The 13,756-nt window shown below is 38.5% G+C and overlaps 1 protein-coding gene across 1 annotated transcript; it reads left to right on the top strand.

Moving 5' to 3' along the window:
* The first annotated feature begins 2,261 nt into the window (after nucleotides 1-2,261).
* On the top strand, nucleotides 2,262-12,586 carry LOC108676272 (phosphatidylinositol phosphatase PTPRQ). The gene is made up of 17 exons (XM_047885646.1): nucleotides 2,262-2,526; nucleotides 2,808-2,954; nucleotides 3,224-3,499; nucleotides 3,789-4,085; nucleotides 4,976-5,272; nucleotides 5,544-5,840; nucleotides 6,180-6,412; nucleotides 6,982-7,184; nucleotides 7,454-7,505; nucleotides 7,765-7,894; nucleotides 8,230-8,297; nucleotides 8,666-8,800; nucleotides 9,075-9,203; nucleotides 9,573-9,730; nucleotides 10,259-10,394; nucleotides 11,753-11,822; nucleotides 12,276-12,586. Exons 1-17 carry the CDS (start codon nucleotides 2,262-2,264, stop codon nucleotides 12,389-12,391), a joined length of 3,009 nt encoding a protein of 1,002 aa, XP_047741602.1. The 3' UTR covers nucleotides 12,392-12,586.
* Nucleotides 12,587-13,756: the final 1,170 nt, after the last annotated feature.

The following is a 13,756-nucleotide window of genomic DNA, read 5'->3' as shown; positions in this document are numbered from 1 at the left end:
GTATTTAATTGNTTGCTCCTCAATGTTTTTAAAAATAAAATTCCGTGATTTTATCCTTAACCAGTATTAATTTGATTTCTATTATTATGCAAGTTGTAGGCATTTTGGCTAGATGTTTGCAGTTGTTCTCTGTTTTAATAAGTGTAATGTTGATATTGCCTCTTCTATGCTGATTTTTTTACTATAGCATGTGGTTACCAGTTTTTAAGGCTTATGTCAATGGTTTTGATTATTTTTAGAAATTTGTTACTTGTTTGTTCTTTGTTATTTTATTTCACGTCTCTTTAATTGTTCATTGTAACGTGTGCTCCTGTGTGAATAAATAAATAAATCAAATGAAATTAGTGAAATAACGTCCTGAGATTTCTCGCCAATTAAGATGTTCTCTGAACGACGTCTATAAGCAGTGAACCAGACAGGTATGGCCAAAGTGCTGCTGTTTAGATTACGAAATTTCACGGTTTAAAATATTTCAAGCTATGTCGCCGGCTTTTCCGGAAAGACTCATTATATTCCCGATGAGTTCATAGAAGACAACTGGATCATGCCTAATATTTAACATAAATCAATTAAACTTGTGTCACTTTCCGAATCAATCTCCCTGCAGCCGTACGCATCTTTCACGACGCCGATACCATGATTTCACGGCCGCTGCGAACGTATCTGCGAAGAAATGACGTAAGTTTGCGCTACAATAAAATGACACTAAGCGACAACGAATTTGTTATAAGGTGACATGGGGCTTAAAAAGCAGTCCTGCAATCAGCCCTGCCTGCAATTGATGATCTGTAAGGAAGCGTATAATTATTCACAAAATATTAGTATTATATTACCAGAGTAATTTCAAAATTATAGTTTTGATTGATAAAATCACGTGGCAGTTCCAAAAATATGGTTTGTATAATTTTTAATCCCGTAATACTGCTTTACTCAGTTTTCCAGTTTCCAAATTTCAAAACTCTTATCTTAGTATTTTCTAAATCTAAACATAAATGCAGCATAAGAGAAAATTTAGCAATTGATACAATAACAAATAATATTCAATATACCTCTTTGCAGATCAGTTTTCTGAACACAACTTTACCAAGTCAGAGAACTGCCCAATCATTTCATTATAGGTCTTCAGCCAAATCAATGCAGTTTGTACATTTATTAGAAGGAAAATTTGAGGCAATAAACATTGAAGAATCATCAGTGATTTCTAATGTGGCAAACAAATTATACAATGAACCGGATCTTCTGGGACAAAACTTCAGGTATTGAAAGAGTAATTTTTACAATCGTTTGGATAAAATGATCAAGATTTTTGTTACAATTTCATTGGTTAAAGTAAAAATAAAACACCTAATATAGTAAAACACCAAATAAATGATTTATCTCCGTTTTTGTATCAGTAAAGGGGGCCAATCTCATCTTGAACAGGAAAATCGTGCCATCTTCTTAGCATTATTTTCAGATTGTCAAGCTGACAATCGCTTGAAAAATCATTCAGGTAATCGGAAAATGCTTATCAGCAGCCATGATAATTGATCAATCATGCACTTATTTTGGGATTTCCTGAGCTATGTGGGTAAAATGGGTTCCCTGGAATCATTGAAAACTGCAAAACGCTAAATTTTCTTAATATCGCGACAGGAATGTCGGTAAAAATTGAAATTCCAAATTAACGTCATTAAAACAATTTGACGGTGTGTAAGGCCTGTGGTTATGTTCCAATACATTACGATGAATTTATTTCTAGCCCGTGAAAGAAAAACATTGCAACTAACATGAATTTTGGTCTCGTATAACAGTTTAGAAACCTTTCTATCAAATGCGATTGATATTTTAGGTAGTTGCTTTCGCGTACGCCGATGAAAGATTTGCATGTTCATACTATATATGCGTGAATGTGAATGTAACAGTAATGGTCAATCAATAACAGTTTAGTGATAGAAATTTTAATATTTACCAGGATCATTAAATTTTTCCTTTAATCTTAGTTACGAGGGAGTTAACTCCGCTCAACACAGAAGCTCTAAAACTCAAGTCAGGGCGGGGGCAGAGGAAAGCTAACAAGGAGAGCACGGAATCATATCCAGCTAGGGTGGATAGCTAGAGGTCAGCATAGCCCAAGTCCACAGTGCGATTCATATACCTTCCCGAGCGTATGTACCTCCTATGTATACATTCTTCGTATACCATTATTATAAACAAGTTTGAAATAAACTAATTTCACAGCAGACTTGGTAACCAAGCTGAAGCTCTTCCCAAAAGTTAAGATGATTGACGCATCGTGGGAACTACAAGAGCAGACTGGGATGGTTTCCAGGTACCAGGTGTCATGGACACCAAATGGAGCTAATAAACCTACTGCATCGTGCTACGTCGACACGACTAAAACAAACACGTCGAGCTGTGACGTGTACCCGACCATTGGCAGCTGCACTCTCTACACCGTCACGGTGCAGCCCCAGACGCTCAGTCAAAGCACCCCCAGCTTCACTGGCACCCCAGCGTCAGCAGCTGACTACACCCTGCTGGATGGTGAGTGAAGACGAAAATTTTTTGTTTTTCCTGCCATGAACGGTTTTAACTAAAACATTGCCGCCCTTGATTCAATTAGGCTTTAATGTGGTTTAGTGAGGAATAAAATATTATATTGTGCAAAAAATATCCTTTTTGTTTCAAAGTGTCGAAAAATAATTATCTAATTAATTTTTCGTATAGTATTAGCTTTGCATAAAATTAAATCTTGTTTGAAATTATAAACAAAACTTGTTGTTTCACGATTTTATTAGAAAGTTAAAAAAAATTCTCTTCGTCAGTGTCAAGCCCAGTGACAGTAACTAACGTCACTTGCGCTAACATCGGCCAGAGCATCACTGTGTCGTGGGGGAACGCAGGGGCTTGTGTGGAGTACGTAGTATCATACACGGGGGTTGCTATGTGGGGGGACCGGCAGGTCACTATCGGTAACTTTATTACTCGCAACAGCCCAGCAACTTTCTTGAACCTCGTGCCGTATGCAAATTATTCCATCCAAGTGGGTACGAAGGACGCGCCTAATCTTGCAGCCTGTTTAGCTAAAACCGACCAATCACGTGAGTTGTGGGCTGAAAACTTAATTTAATCCGAATTCCTATTCATATTTTCTATTTATATATCTTATAAAGCTAGAATCTCAAAAACAAGTAAAAATGCTCATAATATCAGATTTTATTCCAACCTCTTCCCATTCCAGAGCCTTCGGCACCATTGAACTTGGCGTTCGAGGGCGTCACCGCAACATCGTTCACCGTGACTTGGCTGAAGCCCGTCCAGGAAAACGGCCTGATCGCGGAATACCAAGTCCAGTGGATTAGCACGGATGATAGTTTGAAGAGTCAGAGTATCTTGGATACGCGGTTGACAATTGCGGACCTGAAACCTTGTGTAAATTATACGGTTACAGTGGCAGCTTCAACATCGGCTGGTAGAGGACAAGAATCTAAGGCGTCGCAACAAACTGTTGTGGCAGGTAGGACACACGTAAGAAGTGCGGTGTTTGAGTAATTTCCAACCACCCGTCTTCTATATTAATCATATAACATTGTTTCGGTCTTTTGAATTTCCAACACACTCTAAATGGACTTGAAGAAAAGTATGAACTTTTAACATTTTCATGCTCGTATTATGGGCATGATCACCTCAGCGAATACATATTCAACAAAACTTGTTTATTTTCATATATGTAGTAAGCCAAGAGCGGATGAACAAATTCATTTTTAATTTTTTTATTTATTTATGATATTTTTCTATGTTTCAAGTACCCCCAGCTGTCGGGCCACCTCAGATGCTCTTTGTGTCGAGTCGCAGCACGAATCTGACATGGATCAAACCTGACACCAAATGCACCGTGGTTGGATACACCGTCAGGTTCAGCGGGCAAGCCATGTGGGGTGTTAATGCTACAATTAACGATACTTCCCTAAAGACCATTACTTCGGCTATACAAATCACTGGTTTGAAGCCTTTCAGCAAATACTCCTACACAGTCACAGCAGCAACAGCAGCTGGGGAAGGGGCTCCTTCCCAACCACAATACATTCAAACGGAGGTTGATGGTAAGTGTCTATACGGAGCTAAGCTCTCAATAACCAAGGTAATTTCGTTAGTCTTCATCAATCATTCATGTTATTGAACATCGTGAAGTGTTTTTAAATCGCATTATGAAATAACATGATCGAAGGTACATATTGCAAGTCCATCTCTAGTAATGAAAGATGATCTCAAACTGATGAAGATAGAACAACTGTTAAGCCCTATAGGCTTAGGCGAATTTTCGACACTCGGATTTCAAAAAGTTTTATTCAAGAATCTTGTGAAAGCATAGTTTCTGCAGGTATGACATAAGAAATATTAGCTATCTACTATAAATTGAGACATAAGAAAAACAAATATAAGAAAAATTACATCCAAGTAAACCATGAAAATATCAGATTAAAATCAATAATGAATGACTAATAAGTTGCAGTACTAAGCTAACTCACCGAAATATTTTGCCACTAAGACAATTCTGAACTGCAATTGACTATCTAAATTCAAGTAAATTTCGGGCGAACGACTGAATTAAAGGACTACGTGAAGCGTACATATGAAATTGCGATTGCAACTCTATTGAGCTGATCGGAACGGTACAAAGTAAATGACTTTTTATAGTAAACTTGTTTCCTTGCTAACAAAATATCATGGAAATACCCAGTTGATACAAAGCTCAACAAATGAGTTATCATTTGCAGGATATTTGCAGCGAAAAACAGGGCAAAACTGATCCTTATGTTGCATTAGGACTTTTATCTCAGCCCAATTCTCATCAAACGTAGAGTTCCATTGTTCAATTTTTGCATTAACTTCTGCAGTGGGAAATTAACCAAAATTTTAATATGTGCATTTATCATTCACTGGAGTGGTCAACTGTAAGACTATTTAACTTCAAATTATCGCCTATTTTCAGCTCCAAGTGAGCCAACTCAACTTCGCGCAGAAGCCTTAAATTCAACGTCAGTGCGGGTGTCCTGGCTGGCTCCCACGGAGGAAAATGGCATCATCACTAACTACACGATCCGCTCACAGCTCGCGGGAAACGGTACTGAAGCTGATAAAGAACAGATAATCACCACACCAGGCAACCGCTTCACCTGCGACGTTACAGGCCTGGTCCAGTGCAGGGTTTACAACTTCTCTGTTGCAGCGTTGACGAGCCGCGGTGAGGGACCGAAAATTTCATTACAAGGGAGTCCCATGACTACCGGTGAGCGGTGATAATCGCTTTATATTAAATTTAAGATTTTATGATGAGTACCTGTGTTCAAAGCAACTCCTAGTGCAAGATGCTTTGCACCGAATTCCGATTATAAATACTTATTATTGGAAAATATTTTTTGAACCGATCCTAAAATGGTAAAAAGAAACTGAAAATTCAACTTACAAACCCTCTCAATTTATTCGCTGCATCTATTGTTCTTATGTACTGAGATTTATTTAAATAGAGACTGAGCTTTGAATGGACACTTTTTGTGCAGCACCAGCGGCTCCCCAAAACCTAAATTGTTTCCTAAACGATAAGGGTTCATTAAGTGTTTTCTGGACTAAACCGGAAACGTATTGTAAGATCACAAGATTTTCGATTACCTCAAACGTTACTGTAAAGTGGTCCAACGTCAAATTTGGGTTCTTAAATTCTACCGGAGAAAGAACGCCTCAACTTGTGCTGGACCAGCCATATCCTGACTCGGATTACACGATCCAAGTGAAGGCCGTGCTGGGCAATTCAACCAATGGGGCTGAGGTCGTTTGCAAGATCACGACAGCAGAAGCTGGTAAAACCGTCGATATGACTAACTTTTTCTTTCCCTGAATTCTAGTGAACACGTGAGCACTTTAGTGAATTTTTTTATAATTTACTTAATTTTACCAATATGAAATGATTAGCCATCTCCCACGTGGGCAATTGCGGGCGACTCTCACCCGAGTGTTCATCAACTATAAGCATTTACTGCTTCGTAAGAGTGATTATGGAGTAGATTGTTTTGACTTAATAATTTATCACTCATTTAGGTTACATATGCACGTTAAAGTTTGACTGCTGTCAATTTAAGAGTTAGTAATACATGACGGCAAATTTCATGTGCTAAATCTTCTTGATTTACTATCCGTAGCTCCAAGCGCTGCCCGAAACTTGACACTACTTGAGGCCCGGAGTAACGCTCTCGTCATACAGTGGGAAGCACCTGAGAAGCTCAACGGCATCGTGCGCTATTACTTCGTCAGCAGCGGTCGCAGTGATGAAGTTGTCAGAAACGTAACACTCTACGTCAGGCCTGATGAAACCCGCTTCAACTGCACCGTGGCGGGACTGACTGCTGGGACGCACTACAACATAAGCGTGCGGGTGAGAACGGGGCTAAAACATGAACATATATGGAGCTAAAACATGACCACAGGGTGTATTAACCTTTTCTAATGAACAGTACACTACATACCATTAAAGACATCCAAATTATTCTGAAGGTTAAAGTATATTAACGTAAATTAGTGAGAACCAAAGGTAAAATATTTTATTCATTCGTCTTGAAATCTGCCTGATTTTTTAATTTTGCTGGGCAACAACATTAAGTTTTTCTTGGCCTAAACTCGCTTGAAAAGAAAACCTAAAATCTCCTCTTGTGTGAGGGTCTCTTTGTGTGGCGCTCATTGTAACAGGATTTATCAAAATAAGCAAGTGGCAAATATATGCCACATGTTTTTTTAAACTAGTCAAAATTCTCAGAATCTTGCTCCTACATCGAGAACAAAAATTTCTAAAAACTTCGGTTATGGTCTTTCATTAACTAGGAAAAACTGTTAGTCTTGGACCAAAAATACTAAACCTAACCTGATTAAATTAAATCTGAAATAGATAACCGAAAGTCCGTGTGTTGACTTGTCACAATAAATATGCTTGCGTTCTAACACATGTAGGCTGCCACGACGAGAGAAGGTGAGGCAGTGGTTATTCAGTTCACCACAGCGTCACCAGACCCAGAAGGAGTCGTTGTCATCGCCTTGTTGGTGGTGATGCTCATCGTGGGGCTCTCGGCCGCCGTCTACAACCATGAAGTCATTCGCGAGAAGTTCAACTCACCATCATCCAGTTGCGGTCGAAAGTCTGGTTTGATTAAGAGGTATTTATATTACTATTATTACTTATAATGGTCTACTTAAAAAATCAGTCGTTGCTTTTGGCAAACAAATTCGTCGGTAAAATTAGTGACGATTCCAGCAGTTTTATTTCCACTGCTGAAATACACTGCTATGTAACTTGATCTTGAAAAAATTAGCGATTCTTCATCTTGATCTCGCTCTTGTATGCAGGCGCTCACAAAGTTCTACGAAGTTTAATCGTTATCACTAACGTTATGAGACTTTAGCACATTTTTAATACTTATTGCAGGTCGAGCAGCAACGAAGATCTTCGTAAAGGAATACTGGATGCAATTTTGCAGGTGACGGAGTTTCTGACGCTGTGTTGGTTTATTACATAAGTTTTAGATATGAGAACCGTCACTAAGTCTTCAATGGGCCTTTCCCAATGAGTGCGTTGCTCCAACGCGTGTTTCAATTGCACAACGAAAACTCATTCGTGCGATATAGCTCAATAATTGTCATGTAAAAATCAATTTTTGTTAAAATGTCATAAAAACATTGTAGGTCAATGCTAAAATTTAAATAGTTCATTTATGCAATCAAACGCCGTTTGTGTAGTTTGAAGATGATGGCCAGAAGTTGCTGACTGCGTTTGAGAAGCTGAGTGCGAGTAGCAGAGATGCCACCAAGGACGCTGGCCTTCGCCACCAAAATGCCGAAAAAAATCGTTACCACGACATTTTGCCGTGTGAGTACATCCCTGTTGTTTTGTTACCGAACAAAATAAACAAAAATAATTTTAATTCTTTATGATTGTTGAAAGCTAGTCATAATTCCGATTTCACATTAAAAAATGTAAAGGGTATCGCTGTTTCAATCTGCCATTAATGGTGACAAAGAAACAGAAGTTTTTACAAGTTAGATTTTCTCGGTCTCTATTAAAAACTCATATTCTCATTTACACTGAGTGATCTTATTATTACCCTTATTGAGATAACAATATAGTTCTGTTCTCCTTCCTCATTTTATATTTGAAGCTCGGTAACGAATAAAAAACACTTGATTACAATTTATACCCTACAGTCGACGACACACGTGTTATACTACACGACGAGTGGAACACAGACTACATCAACGCCAGCTATGTTAAGGTGTTGTTCTCAAAGAGTAGAATTTCAACTATCTTCCCATTTTTACTGTCTAAATTGTATTAAAATGAAGAATGCCACACCACACTCTCCTATTCGATTCTAATGAAATGACCGCAAAGATATTTTAAAGAAGGACTTCGCGGTTGGTTTGAAATTTCACATTTTGGCATTATCTTGCCACTACAGTTTCAGTCCAAGAGTTGTGCAGTGAGCATTGGTAAAAACTTTTAAAAACTATTAATGCAAAATAATCAATAAGTGAAAAATAAATAAACTTCTACTTGGATGGAAAAGTATATTTTATTCTCAAATGCGTACTATTTTCCCTGTTAGACTCGAATGTTCAATGAAATTCTTCGTTGTTGTAGGACGCTGTCGGCAGCGTGCGCTTCATCGCGTGTCAGGGACCGAAGCCTGGGACTGTGCCGGACTTCTGGCACATGGTCTGGCAGGAACAAGTAAAAATTATTGTCATGTTAACGGATTGCTACGAAGGTCGTGAGGTAATTATGGTTAGACGTGAACGGTCGCCTCAGTGCAGCAAATTTTTTAATGAAAGAATGCTCTTGAAGGAAAGTATTTTGAGCGTATTTACTATTTTTTTAGTATTTTTATACTAAAAAAAATATCTAGAATAAATAATATAAAGTCGTGTTAAGCAAATGAATTACAGAGGTTCAAAATTGAAAGGAGCATGAATTTTTTAACATTCAGCACAATTAAAAATCTTATTAAAATGACTGATATCGTCTAAATTTATTCTGTAATTTGTGACAGGCAAAATGTGCTACGTACTGGCCGGAGGATGTGAAGTCATCGTTCATGGCAGAAAAATATATTGTTACTCTGCTGGCTGAGGACGAAGGCTCAGACTACACACAGCGCAAACTCCTCCTGCAAAACGAAGTATTGAATACTTTCTAGCAATTTTTATTACGTTTTTTACGACAGCTTTTACTCATTTAACGCGCGATTCGTTTCAAAGAACAACTTCATTAGATTGCTTATTTACTGTATTCAGTGTCTGAATCCATGCAATATTTCGCCAATTGATAACTGATGTCACCAAAATACTCACCCTTTGAGTTGGCTCATTGTTTAGTTATTAATATTTGTATTGTGTATCCGAGCTCAGGATTTAAGAAACTCGTGTGAAAATATAGTGAAAAAAGTTTGCATTCGGGAGTTAGTAAAATTTTGCTAATATATATTCAAGGAATGAATTTTTAATTTAGTAATTAAAATGAAATTTTAATTTTTAATTGGTTTTGCCAGCCAAGTCCTGCCAGAGAAATCGTGCAGCTGCACTTCACGTCGTGGCCTGCGCACGGTGTCCCGGCCAGCGAGGCGGGGCTGCTGAGGTTCATCAGCAGCGTCAAGGAACTGGTCGGGAACTCTGATGTTCCTCAAGCCTCGATCGTTGTACACTGCAGGTCGTTGATTCAAGCTTCTTTTATATAAATGCTTCCCTTCTACGTAGAAAATGATCTTTTACCATAGTTGAGTAACTTAAAATTAAAATATTCTAGTCATATCGTAAACCAAATTATATTGATAGTACTATGATTGAACGATATTAATTTTGATTATGATAATATAAAAAATGTGTTCGCTGAAACAGTACGCAAATCTGGTTTTCGTTAATACACTGACATATACGCTGGTTGAGCATGCAGAAAATAATCAGCATGTCAATGAAACGCATCCATTTACGAAACAACGTGATGTTAAATTAGGTTTTATTTTGAATTTCGATTTTGTTTGAAGAACCACATTTTTAGCGTATTTTCTAATTTATAGAAAAAAAGACGCTATTGTGCTCGTTATGTCCGTCCGTCTGTTTGTCCGTCTGTTCGTTTGTCTGTCCGTCTGTCCGTGACCAAGTTTTCGTCGACGAGAAAATGCGCTCTCTGTCACTCGTTGCAATGATTACTGAGTTATATTTTTTACGACTATGACAGTGCGGGGGTGGGCAGGACGGGCACCTTCATCGCGCTGTGGAACCTCCAGCAGCAGCACCAGCGGGGCGCCCCCATCGACATCGACGCGACCATCCTCAAGATCAGGGAAGACAGGAGCTTGCTCGTACAGTCTAAGGTGAAAAGCAAAATTCTGAAAACGAGTTATTTTAATATCTACGGCTGCTATAATCACCGCGGGCATTCAAAGTGGAATTGAAGTAGTTTCTTACCTATATGCTTCTGTCGATCGAATTACAAGGCTGAACTTTTAATTATTCTATGTGATAGTTAGCTAAGGCCAAGCTCAGCCGCTCTAAGGAGCCTTGCTAGTTAGGGCGTTCGTGTCAAACCTATGGCCATGGGGAATATTTTCCACGGCAAACCTATGGGGAAATAGCGATGAGACATTATAGTTTTGAGCAAGGCTTATAGAGAGCCTTGCTCATAGCTCCTAAGGAGCTCCGGCGCTATGCTATGATAAGAGATATAATCGTCCCGCCGAGGCTCAATTTCGTTTGATTCTAAATCACGAGAAATCTCGTAACTCAATCTTTCATTATGTATTAAATGCGGCATTGTGTTTTGTAATATCTATGAGAGCATATTTTTCGTATCAATTGCCGACAATATGTGCCACGAGTTCTGTTTGCATAATACGAGTAAGATTCTGAGAAGAACAGCCGGAAAATATGATCCCTCCTCGCCAGCATATTCTGACGAAATTTATGCATTCCACACATAACCACAATAATAAACCACAAATACCAAGGAGACTGGAACTTAACTTGACCAGATTATTTATTGAGTATAGTTTCCATTTCTCATCACCAAGGAGAACACCGGACATTTGTACGCTGATGAACAATAGAATTATATATAAACAAAAAGCATTATACATTACAACGGTGACTTCCGACTGCACATATACGGTAAAATAAAAAAAATTAATGAACTATTTCTCGATCACCCTGTCAGTTTTTATTCATTTTAAGTTCAGGAAATGCATATGAGTCACATTCCTGAGATCATTTGCAATAATTCTACGTACACTCAATACACTCACGTGGCGGAGTAGTCACGAGTATAGTAATAGTAGAGGAATGGTTGTTATTAAAGTCGAGTATTGACGATGCGCTTGAACATCATTCACCAATTTGAAAGCTTATGAATAGTTTAGGCGCTTAAAGATTGTCTGACACAAATGTTATTTATTATTCGGCAATAGCTTAATAGTAAATACCGGCACCTTTCCGGAAAATTTTGGTATTGCTTGATAGACAAAATAAATGCAGTCTGTTGGATTTCTTTTGTCTTTTTTCTCTCAAAATTTGGCCCAATAAAATTGCTGCAGTTACTGTAAACACTTTATAGTAACGTATGTCGGTCTTTAAAATCGTTCCCAAATTGCATGTAGAATTCGAAGATCACTCGATAGGAATGATTTTAACTCATCGTCACAGAAAGCTTTATGCCTTTTCTTCATCGCGTCTGCAGGAGCAGTACCTGTTCATCTTCAAGTGCTTTGCAGAATACCTGCGCTCAACTGAGATCTTCAACGAATATGGTGAGATCGATCACTTTTTAACACAATTTAGATTTCCTAGTTTCATTCAGTAATAAATTTACACGTATTTCTTCTCCAACGATTTTTTCTGTTGATTGCAGTAGCAGTAGTGGACAAACTGGCTATGTTGCCTTTGAACGTTTCATATGAACGGCCATTAATTTGATAATGAAAGAATTAATCAATTCTAGATTATCGTGCCTTGGCGATGCAAAACTAATTTTTCATTAACTCAAAAATTAATGTTCTTATCCACGCGAAAAAAATGACGTAAGGCTCATCTGCTTAATTTTGTTGTTTTTTGTTTGTTGTTATATAACTGTTTAATCTGGACTTAGCTGAAAATTACTTGAATGTTCCCGCTAAATAATGTTGTAAAGATCAATAATATTCTTAAGATTTTATTGACACTTTAACCAATTAATGTGTTGATGAAGTGAAACAATTTTCCAGGGAGCAATAGTTTGGCGACAACCAGCGGCGATGTGAGGGTAGTTCCCAGCTCAAACTCAACTGAACCTGACGATGAAGCCGAGTGTGCTGAAGCCTTGTTGAAAATAGAGGTCTGAGTTTCATGGAATTACCATGAAGATACAAGTTGAATGTAGTTAATCAACGATTAACGGTTAATGGCTTTTGTAGCATATAACGTTTCCTGTATTCTTAATATCTAGCCGCTAAGAAGAAGCACGTTTTAGAAGTCGTGCTCCGTACGCCTTCGTTCCTGTTTCACGTTCATTATGTTGGTTCCAATAAAGCCTGTTCCGTGCTGCCGTGTTCTTCCCACCTTTCACGCGCGTAACTTCATACATTACAGCTTTGCTAACCATTAATACGTCTGAAACAGAGAATAAATGTGTAATTTACTTAATCAATGCAATTTCGTGATAAAACATTGAAAATTAATTAATTAAATTAATCCTTTACCGTATGGCTTTGGGCCACTCTTCTCATAAATAGTGAAGAAAAGCAACAATACCCAACACAGCCTTTCTACGACATCTGACACTGACGAAGCAATACAATCATTGTAAGTCGGGTTGAGTGGTTTGGCGCTCCTTGCAGCAATTTTAATTAACAATTAGTATCTTTTATGTTCTCAATATTTTAGGAAATTATCACCCGAATAAACAGTTCCTTGATTCGGCCAAATCTGGAATGAAGTAACAAAATTTAAAAAGGATTTTGGGTACCATGTTGTTCTCAATCATCCGGCCAATTCACCGATTTCAATCGAAATTTTTATATTTAGCTGGGGGCTCGAACTCTCAGTCACTTTTCCAGTCGTATTGCACCAGACTTTACACAGTATTAGGTGCGCTCATTAATTTTCAACCTTCAACCTCTTTCTGACATCAAAATACTTCGAAATCGACCGGTATTCGAGGTTTTCCTTTAATTCGGGGAATGGGGAGTCTTGGATGGGTGAGATGTCAGTTTTCTTGGTCGTGATGAAGATGATGAGGGTTATGCCTCTAACTCTACGGGACCAGTCCGGCAATCAGCTTCGAAGCAGAAGCGCCCCTGGATGAGGAGGCATGATCGAGTAGCGCTTTTCCCCATGAGCGAGAAGCGCCCATATAAGGGTGAGGTAAGGAGTTGGGAGCGAGCACACCGGTATGTGGTGTTGAACACTCGTATATACAAAAGATGTTAGAGACAGATGTATGAATGGTATAATTGTTACACTTCGTAGTGACACGCAGTCACTGTTAGAAGGCTGCAACTTCAAATGGGTGGGAGGGTGCTAAGGCTTAGAACGAGCACCAACGACGAGAATCACGATTATTGTCACGAGTGGCCTAAAGCCTCCGATGTTTTTCTCTCGCTAACCACCAAAAATCAATTAAACTTGTGTCACTTTCCGAATCAATCTCCCTGCAGCCGTACGCATCTTTCACGACGCCTATACCATGATTTCACGGCCGCTGCGA

This window comes from Hyalella azteca, unplaced genomic scaffold, assembly GCF_000764305.2.
Source record: "Hyalella azteca isolate HAZT.00-mixed unplaced genomic scaffold, Hazt_2.0.2 contig2646, whole genome shotgun sequence".
In the NCBI taxonomy this organism is placed as follows: domain Eukaryota; kingdom Metazoa; phylum Arthropoda; class Malacostraca; order Amphipoda; family Hyalellidae; genus Hyalella; species Hyalella azteca.
Note: the sequence above shows the minus strand (reverse complement) of the source record. Positions and strands in the feature narration are given on the sequence as shown.